The 10,708-nt window shown below is 40.8% G+C and overlaps 1 protein-coding gene across 1 annotated transcript; it reads right to left on the bottom strand.

Moving 5' to 3' along the window:
• Nucleotides 1-2,217: 2,217 nt before the first annotated feature.
• Nucleotides 2,218-9,895, bottom strand: shisa4 (shisa family member 4). The gene is made up of 5 exons (XM_026166842.2): nucleotides 9,634-9,895; nucleotides 6,345-6,522; nucleotides 4,002-4,138; nucleotides 3,718-3,909; nucleotides 2,218-2,909 (listed from the first exon to the last, which is right to left on the bottom strand). Exons 1-5 carry the CDS (start codon nucleotides 9,710-9,712, stop codon nucleotides 2,869-2,871), a joined length of 627 nt encoding a protein of 208 aa, XP_026022627.1. The 5' UTR covers nucleotides 9,713-9,895; the 3' UTR covers nucleotides 2,218-2,868.
• Nucleotides 9,896-10,708: the final 813 nt, after the last annotated feature.

Genomic DNA, 10,708 nt, shown 5'->3' with positions numbered 1-10,708 from the left:
TGTTGTAGATAAAAATCACACTTCTTTCTTTAAACTCAGAAAGAAACACAGACAGCAATTTGTTACATTCCAAAGTTAAATTTTATGTTAAAAGAAATAAACATTTTCCAGTCACTTTATTTTACAGTGTCATACCATCCATATGACGACAGACATGAAGCCATACCTAGACTCTGAACCTGATGTAAGTCATTAAAACACACTCATGGAGTTGGTTGGTTTAGAAGCACAAATGAACAGAAACATCACTGATGTTATATCAAACTACTTATGAAAGCATCTTTACAAAGAAAATCCCAGCGTCTTCCTTGTGCTTTACAAAGGCTCGACAAATCTGTACACTTGGACGTCGGCATCGGAGTGAGTAATTTATGCTGCAGACTAGCTGTGACAGTAATATTAGCTCTCAGACATTAACATTATGTTTGAGCTGCTTAATACACTACACCTGAAAAGACAATCCAGGGATCACCTATTAGGAGGCATCGTGTTTTTCCAATTCGAACCTTTTAAAGAAGGATCAGGGATGCCCTCGAAGCTAAAGGAGATTACAGGTTACGGGCCCTGACCTCACTGGAGCCCAAACCTGCAAGGACAAATTGAAAAGGACAGTTTGACATTTTGGGAAATCCACCGTCTGCTTTCTTGCCGACTTAAAGCCAGATGAGAAGGCTGTTAGAGCCAGGAGCTGGCAGGTGGACGGCTAGAGGACGACTGGCTGGGGTTACGGATGGGAACATGTTGAGGTTATGATCAGGAGAAATTCACGCTGACAGAGGAAAACAGACTTCACCTCCCCCAGAATCGAATCTCAAGGCCTGGAAACAGTGCCTGACACTTATTAACATATGTTTATTCTGTGCAACACCCTGTGCTAGCATTCAGATTTTTTTAAAAGTTTCGGTAGGAAGTTTCTTTTTTAAACCAAGACCTTTACCCTGCTTCTAGTCTGATGCTGAGGTAGGCTATTGGCCACTTGCTTCTCCTATAATTAACCACACATGTGCAGAAAGGGACTGACCTGATAGCAGAGTGTGGTGGGTACCACATGAGTGCATTTCCCAACAGCTCAACCGTTTACTGCAACTACAAGGCCTCGAAATTTCAAGATAAATGTACTTTTTACTACTTTTTTTTTTTGTTGCGGCTTGATGGCAACTGTTTCACATTTTTAAAACATAATCAGTGTACAAGTTTATTCAAATAAACTGACGTACCCAGGAAGCAGTTACGATGAGCAACACCATTATGAGCTGCAACACCTGTGTTAAGGAAGCCAAAAAGTCTTTATTAAAAAGTCTTTTAGGTTTAATTATTTTTGCATGTATTTATGCAGCACAAAATTAATACAACTACAGAAAATGTTACTGCTTGATTCAATGTAGAATTTTGTTTTGTTTTTAAGCAGAGGATTACAGACAATAACTACATTTTGCCAATATATCAAATGTGCCAATAAAGGGGGGAAAGCAACAAAAAAAACCAAAAACAAAAACAAAATGTGCACCCGTCAACAAGAAAGCAAACACCTTCTCCAAAATGTCAAACGAGTCCTTTAAAGAGAGGGGATCTTTCAGCAGTAGTCGTTTTTGGCTTCGTAGCTTAGTCCAGATGGTGAGAACCCATTCACAGTTAAAGGTAACTTAAATAGTAATAAATAGTAAATGGAAAGATGCCAAACGTCATATCTCATGGTACAATAAAAATACACGGTTTTAAAATAACTCGTTACAATATCATAAAATATTTAGTTGAAGAACAGATTTACAAAATATTCATTTAAATAGTTAATCTCTTTTTTCCCATGGTTAGTTACTGTAAGGCGGGATATTTTATTTTAATCAAACAGCGTGACCTGCAACTCCCCTGTCCTGATATGTTAGAAGGAATAGACGTTAACACGGATTTCACTGTGAAACACCCTACCTGTCACTATGGAATTAATCAAGACCAATTTCTAATTTATTTTAAAATCAGAAAAGAAGCAGAAGCGGACAGGTATCTTTGACCAGGAAGCATGCTGATGTTGAGATCGTAAAAAAGGGTGCCACTAATAAACTACTTCAAAGTAATTACTTGTGTCAGATATTAGAAAGACGAGACAAAGTTCAAACCAACAGTTGACAAAGGGCTTCTTACAAAGAACTGGGAGAACCGTTTAGATCTATAAAGCCACCTGCCTTAGATCCAAACATCACTTTTGCAATCAAACGTGGATCCCTTTTTTCCAGTTTATTTTTTTTTGCTTAGTTAGAAACATCAAAGACAAAGAAGAAGCACGTGATGCTATGATAACCGGAGAAAGTGGATCAGTGGCAGAGATTACCTGGAATGGAACCACAGGCAGTTATCAATTTATTCAAACTTAACAAGGGGGAGGAGGTAAAACATTTTTTTTTCTTTTACCAAATAAAGAGGGACAGCATTCTTTTCTAGAAGGTAACAAGCACTCTCTTTTGGCGACAACCTGTCACTGAGGTGAGTGTTTCAGATCACGAGGCTGATGAAACAGCGCCAAGACGCAGAAGTCGCCTCGCTTTCAGGATCATGTGACGCCTGCCCAGGAGTCAGGCGTCAGGTTGCAGGACAGACTTTGATTTACATTAATACTGTGGAAAAGTAGGACGACGCTGCAAATGAACAACTAAAACAGAACTTAAAGTGCCTCCTGTTTTCTTTCACAGGCAACCCACTGCTAATCGAGCCGTAGCGGTTATTTTAGCGTGTGACTGTGTGCTTAACTGCATCTGCGTGTGTGTGCATGTGTGTGTGTGTCTGTGTGTGGGAGAAAGTGCTGCTGCCTTCTTTTGAAACAGTCCCTTTGCTCAGCTGCAGTAGTGTCTCGCTGTGTGCGTGAAGAGGAGCCCATCAGTGACCAGGATACTGAGGTGGAGAGTACGGTGGTGGGGCTGAAAAACAAGTAGAAAAAGAAGACACACATGCACACACACAGTCAGCCTTTCACTGTAAATCTAGAAGTTTTTGCCCAGATTATACCAGTATTTTAGCTCAGAGCTAGGCATGTTCATGAAACAGACTACAACTACACAGAATACACATGGCTGGGAAACCAAAATAGTGACAGGGTAAGAGTGAGAGAGAGTTTTAAATGTCACTGACATTTATGTATTTGGTGATTTAATGAAGCTGATGAAAACAAAGTTATAAATATTCATACTGAGGGCACGAAAAACATCCATGCTAAATTTTACAGTTTATGGGAACAGTTGCTGGAGAATAAAAAAAACATGATTAAACACAAGTCAGCTGGAAAATTGTCCCAATCTGTTCAAAGGATTAGTGAAAGTTTTAATCGGCTGGGAGCATTAGGGGAAAAGTCCTCAAATTTAGCAAGACTCACTATTAAAATATGACACAATGTTGTGAAAGTAGCAAAGATGTGAAACTAGTGAAGAGACTATACAGTTCTCCTCTGAGGGAGGAAATGTTCCTAATCAGAGAGGACAATGTCCAACCATTGGACAGAACAAAATTCAACACATGCTGGGGTGAACTGCACTAAAGTCTCTAATATTTAAAAAAAACATTATCAGGTGATCACCCAAAGAACCACGTACACAGTATGTTGGCACATCATTTTTTGCTTTACATGCAAAAGCAGTTTTTGTTCTTGATTGTGATTTGACATATACTGACATGACCAGGAAACCCTGCAGCCATGTGAGCTCACTCTGAGGGAAGTTATGCAGGTCTTACCCTGGCTGTATGCAGGATCCATGGGGCGTGGTACGTACGGTCCAGGCTGCATCATTGGGTACTGTGGAGGCATGCCAGGATACTGGGGCGCCATAGGGTAACCAACGGGTGGATACTCTGAGGGGCAAATTGGTTTACCATAAGCGTCGTACATGGGCTCAACCGGGTAGCTGGCCATGGGGATCTGCTGAGCTGTGGGTTGAAGAAGATCGCACAGTTACGAAGGAAAATCCATACTTCATGGTCGTCTGCATAGACATCGACATGACAACGAGAGGTCTCACCATCATAAGGTGTCCTGCCCCTCTGCTGCCTTCTCTGGTAAAGGTAACAGCAGGAACACATAAAGCAGCAGACCATGGTCGCAATGATGGCCACAAAGAGGAGGATGGAAGATGCAATTCCAGCTAAAGTGGTGGGGCTGAAGAGAAGAAGAGTGCAGGATGTAAGTTAAAAAGGATTCATTTCTTCCTTTGATCATTCAGCCTCATGTTGTTCCTCCCCCCTCTGTGCTGCTAATTATGACTCACTCTGGAGGGAATTAAAGCCGAGGTGGCTGTGATGTGAAGCTTTCGATTTAGCAAAGACTGACCCCAACGTCGCATCCCAGCAAATGCCTCAAACTCTCCACCTCTCTGTCTCGACCCGATTCCACCACCTCATGATCTCAGAGAAGCAACAAAGCCCTCCATTTTATCTTAGCCTCCTCTGCCCACTGATCTGATCTCCCACCAGGCTCAATAAGCCACACGTTATCTGCTGGGTGCTGAACAGTGCCGAATGGTTTAAAATGCTGTGGAGAAAAACTGTCATGCTGCAGCCTCAGATACAAACATGCTTAGACTAGCATCAGTATTTTTCCCAGCTAAATGATTTCTCTCATTACAGGAGACTCACAGAAAGATGAGCCACCACTGACCAGATATTATAGTCAACAGAACAGGCCGTGCACAAGTCTGTGCATGATCATAAACCTCATCCAGCTGTTCCCAACATAACACAACAAGAGGGGACACAGTGACATTTGTAACAAAGTCTAACCCCTTTGTCATTTCGTGTTTGTGGCAGGACTTTTACTTGCGCATTCTTGACTCTGTTATGGTTTGTGTGAAAAACAAACTCAAAGGTCTACTTGTTAATTTTCTTCTAAACTACATTTTTTACTTCCTGATTGAAAACCAGGGGAGGAAGCTAAATGCTCCAAATAAGTTACTAAGTAGAGTTAAGGTGTAATGACTTTACTCCATTTCACTGCAACACACAGAAAACATGTTTTACAATTATTGTGTCCTACATTTTACCATTTTTAACAAGTGTTATCATTTGGCTTTAGTTATGAATCTACAGCTAACATCCATTTTCAATATCCTTTTGTTTGCAGTGCCATGAGAGCGTATAAGTAGATGCTTCCTCTACGGTTCCTGTGTGTTCTCAGAGTCCAAAGATACGTTAGGTTAATTTGTAGGTTTAAATCGGCCTATAGATGTGGATGTGAGACTGCGTGGCTGTCTGTCTCTCACTACGATGTAATCCACATAAGTGGCCGACGCCATGTCCAGCCCTTGTGCATTTGCGTGGTGTTTTATGTGTTGATTACCTTGTGGTTGTGTCACAGTGTTTAATATGCGGTGCCAGCCATGACATAAACAAATAAACTGTCACGGTTCTTTTACCGTCCTGGGTTTCCTCTCTTGGCTGAGGTCAGTTTTTTGTTCCCTCCAGAGTTGAAAGTATTTCTCCCTCAAGTTTTTCCACTTCTGCGTAGATTTCTTCAACTTCATTCTGATGGTTTCAGCCATCTACCTCCAGGAATTTCCTGACATCTGTGAATCCTTATATTGTGGCTATGATTATTATTCCTTATACCAATGTGACGATTCATGTTGAAAAACTGCAGTGAAGAATTAGCCAGAAATGCACAGGAGTCGACGACAGTACAGAACCGGCCAATCATAATCACTGTGGGCTGTTACATTTCCAGAGAGGTTCACAGCGTAGGTTACAAAGTGGGATTTCAGAGAAGTTTGTGGTTACGATGCACCTACAGCATAGATTTAACTCATTAGCGTGTGACGGTGCACATGGACTTTCACCCTATGTCAGCAGCCATCAGCTTCAGCCCCCACTATAACCCTAAGTTTGATAAGCATCTAAGAAGATGGATGAGTATACAGTTTCAGCTTTTCTAGGATAACTGTCCATTGCTAATTATCCTAAACTTTGATCGATCCATTAGCTGTTTTCGTGGCTTTACACAACCTTTCCGGTCTTTAAGGCCCCATCCCAATCCTTTCAGTAATACTGTTTCTCACTTTCAACATTTTATAGGTTTGCACTAAAGCTAACAATCTGCAAATCCTCCTTTCTCAGTTTATTTAACCAAGTGTCACAAATTATTTGGAAATAATGACATTTCACAGACTTTCTGAGAGTTGCCCAGAAGCTGAGCGTCGATGCTTAAGGTCTGGAATCTAAGTTGGAGCTTTGTGGAAAACCATGCTTCGAGGGGATAAAAAGCTCCTGCAGTGATTGCCTTGACTCGAGAACACAAACCGTGACGCTTGGTGTCAAGTAAATGAATAAATAAGTAATAAACCTGAAGCCCCTGCTGCTGCGTCTACACCCACCTGAACTGGAAGAGCATGCAGCGTTTCTGCTCTCTCTCCGTGATCATCTTGAAGGCGTCCAGGCAGCAGTAGCGTCGGTTGCAGTTCCCACAGCAGAACGTGATGAGAGGGCAGTCGAAGCCGTTGTGCCAGGTGCCATTTTTATCCACATACCACAGACACTGCTCGTTCCCACTGACTGCAAAACAACAAGAGCAACACAAAGTGAAAGGGAGGATGACACAACAGGGGAAGTGATCAAATAACTGGCTATGGAAGGAAGCAGAGAAATGAGGAAAACAGCAAGCGCTACTTCACATGGCTCTTTAAAGTGATTATCTTCCTTTTTATCTCTCCTTTTTGACACGCCGTTGTTTGTTTGTATCAAAGTCCTGACTGTTAATTTACAGATCCGGCTCAGGGTTGCCTCGAGCAAATCATAAATATGTATTTTGAACATTTCCTGGCACTTCTTTCTTATATTTTTCTTATTCCAGACCAGACAGTCACAATGCATTATTCAGCAGTTCCCTGTGGCAGAGGCTGAAAACTGATTCGGGCTCCAGTACTGGAAGGTACCCAGGAGATTTAAAGGACCTGAATGACTGCAACTAAAGATCACTTTCACTCTCAGTAAATCTGACAGTTACCTCTTCTATTAAAAGACGAGGTAAAGCACCAAAGTCCTTCATCTGAATATGAAGTACGTATTAAATATTTGGCATTTTTGAGTGAAAACTGACCTTAACGGTTAATTTAAGGCCTTAATTTTTGCCATTATTAAGGAAGATCCACACACAGCCACCACAAAATCTGGATGAAAGAAAACTCAGTTTATTTTCCGCAGTCGACAGGCTTACAAAAAAATGATGATTCACACAAACCTGCGAAACACATGCTGTCTCCTCAAAGAATAAACACATTATAAGCCCTTAATTAAGCTGAAAAACGAACGCATGATTATCCTTTCCACATCGTATAATTTAAGGCAGCGCTAAATTACAGGTCACAGTGTGTTTGTGAAGGCTTCACTGCTTTTTTATCCATCAGTTTTCATGTGGAGCCTGGGAGAAAACCGACACACTCTGGGTTTTTCTGCTTCACATTTGGCTTTTGGGGGGTTGACTACACACGACTGGTTCACATACTGCAAAACCAAGAGTTTTACAACACAACCAATGTGTGCTACGCTTAAATAAATGAAAGGCATTTTAATAAAACTGTGTTCACATTTTAAAAAAAAACATAACTTTACTACAGTACTGGTGATTTTGTTTTCCACACAGAAACATTACACTAGGTCATCCAACCCGAGCTGCAGCCCGTATGTAAATAAGATGACACATTTAGCCCGAGAGAGCTGCTTTTCCATACTGAGCAGAGCACATTAAACTGATGGAAACTTCACAAAGGCCGTCTAGGCCACAGTATCGAGCCAAGACTTGTATAGACTTGGCTCCTGAACTAGCTGACACTAAATTTGGTTCATGACCTTTGAGTGTTAGCCCTGACAATGCAAGTTGTCCAGCTTTATACAAGCTTTCATTTAAAAAAAAAAAAATCTATTACTGTTTGCTGTTAGCATCATTTAGATGCTTGCACTGGTGTGGCCCGTCTCTAATGCACCACTGGGCCAACTGCGACACAGCTTAACTTGCTGAGTAACAGAAGCAGCCCGGCTGCAGTGAATCCTACCTCTGTTACAATATTCTGTACTTGAAACCATTTAAAGAGGTTTTAATTTAACTTTATGAGCCAAAGTTTAACACATCATACTGGCAGGAGTTTTACTTGATTGTATTAATCAGTCCACGCCATTTAAACCAGCGTGGTCTGTACAATACAGTGTAGTTCATTCTACAAACTGCAATTACTACGGCAATAAACATTTAAACTTTTAAATTTAAGCCCGAGTTTGAGTCACAGACTGTATAAAAAGACAGACGTGGCCACCGTGACGTCACATATTATGCAAACTTGGGGATTGAAAAATAAACCACATATATATTTAATCTTTATTTCACCAGTGCTTTAAACCGTATCACAGAGATAGATCGTAATTCAGCTTTATCTGACATTTTTTTAAGATCTACCAGGTTCTGCAGAAATCCTGGGTGCCGTGAAGACAAGCGAAAATCAAACAGAACAGCTGTTTGCAAGTGATAGGGAGATTTCACAGATAAGCAGGGAGCATTGTAGCTTTATATATAAAAATATGTCAATGTTGTAGTCCCCTTAGGCTGTCTAAAGGGCCAGGAAGCCAGATCATAAAGTGCACAGGGATGTATACTGCTCACTGAATCTGCTATGCTACACAGAGTCCAGGCAGCAGCTGATGCAGATCTAAAAGCGCAAAAATGATTCAGATCTTGATATATATACTACCTGGTATTATCTGTGCATTCATACAGTTTTTTTTAAGTTATATTAAAAAGTAGTTTTAAGTATTAGCCTTCCAGCACTGTCTTTAAACTCTAGTCTGAGCAGTTCTGCTGGAGAAAACATCTTTTTTTGCTTTGTGTTACCACATATTAGACACTATATATAACAATAGCGATATACCAGGTTATTTCCTGCGTATAAAATATATAAAGACTTGGAAAAGACTCTTTGCATCGACTACATGTGGACAACTCTTGCTTAAATGCAAAAAGCTTGTATATTATCAGCCAACTTATACGTCACCCAACTCCACTAAAAGGTCATATATGCATTTTTCTATATGAATGCTTAATATTAATTATTATTTTTAAATATGAAATAAAGCTTTTTTTTTTTATTTCTATTGATATATTAAGCTTTAACACACTTCTAATTTTGCTCCAGTATGTACAAACACGTCTGAGTCCCTTAGCGCGGTATCAGCCATGAGTTACATGAAGATAAATCAGATTTTCACCTGAACAGGTATCTTAACGGTAAAGCACGAGTCAAAACTAGCTAGCTCCCGGTTCTCCGCTAACTATAGTAGATTTAACGAGCAACGGCAGTTCAGTTCATTTAAACATGAACTGCTGCACGATAGTTCCCGTCATAAAGGAGCCAGTGAAAGCTAAACGTGTCCGCTGAACAGCGTTTAGTTCCAGTGATTTAGGCCTAAAATAAACACCGAGGCTCCGGGCCAACAATTAAACAGCCAAAAGCGCTTTGAGATCACGGTGACTGCAGCTCGGTGTGCGGGATAAATAAGCAGCAGTGCCGCAGAAAAGAAAGGGGAAATAGAAAAGGAAAAAAAACGGAGGCAGGGATCAACCGTTACTCCGTTGCCGTTAGCTAGCGGCGGGGCCTGAATGGAAAGCTACAATCTTACCCTGAGAAGTGCTGAGGACGACGGCGAGCACCGCCAAAGTCACCGAGATGAGGGGCATGTTTCCCCCCGGAAAGATCATTCCCGTTTGGATTTAAAACCGAGTAATTTTAAAGAGCAGGTGTTCTCATCGGTGTGCACGAGCAGAAAGAGGCGCGCTAACGGTCGTTCTCGTGCATTATCCTGGCCAGGGAACAGCACGGGGGACGGGACGGCTCTGACAGTCCGTAATTTATCCGTGGAAATGACAGAGCGCTGCTGTGACGCCGCTCACCCGGGACGAGGGGTGTGCTGCCTTCACGGAACGACTGAAACGTTAGAATTATGCCCCATCACTCGGCCGTCGACAGTTACCAACAACAAAAACCAAACCGCGTCACCAGTATAATTACAAATCATAATGGAACGGAAATACATCTTTTTACTCAAGTACGCAAATACACAGTAAGCCTTTCACATTTAACAAAAAGATAATTATTATTAGCAATAAACATATCAAAGGTACTCATTATGCACAGTGGTCTTTATCTGCATGATGCGCAGTATATCAAAAAGCATAATCACTGACTATGGGTCGCCAGGACTGACGTAATGAATGAATTAAATACACCATTAAATAATTTATTAAATGTGGCAATAATTAATTAAAATTGGTAAGAATTAACTTAAATGGGAACTAATTAAATGAATATTTTTGACATATTTAATTAATCAATTATTGACACATTTAAATAATTATTTAATGGTGTATTTAATCAATTCATTATGTCAACCCTGGCGTTCCATAACTGACGTGAACATCGTTTTGAATGCTTAGTATATTGCAGGATGTCTCGTTAAGAGCTCGCGTTGTCGAGCCGCCTTGAATGAGTCTTCCTACCCCCAGCCTGCACTGTCTGGATTTTAGCAAGTACCTGAAAAAAAACTGCTTTCTTTAATGTCACACTGTTGCTAAATATCCTGAAACCGTGGAATGACCACATGTTTGAAAAACCTGTTATTTATAGGAGATTAAAATAAACCACCTAACTAAGCCATATAAGCCCGGGTTCATTATTTTTTCTGTGAAAATATGCAA

The sequence above is a fragment of the Astatotilapia calliptera genome, chromosome 5 (assembly GCF_964374335.1).
Source record: "Astatotilapia calliptera chromosome 5, fAstCal68.1, whole genome shotgun sequence".
In the NCBI taxonomy this organism is placed as follows: domain Eukaryota; kingdom Metazoa; phylum Chordata; class Actinopteri; order Cichliformes; family Cichlidae; genus Astatotilapia; species Astatotilapia calliptera.
This window is presented reverse-complemented; position numbering and strand designations above follow the sequence as displayed.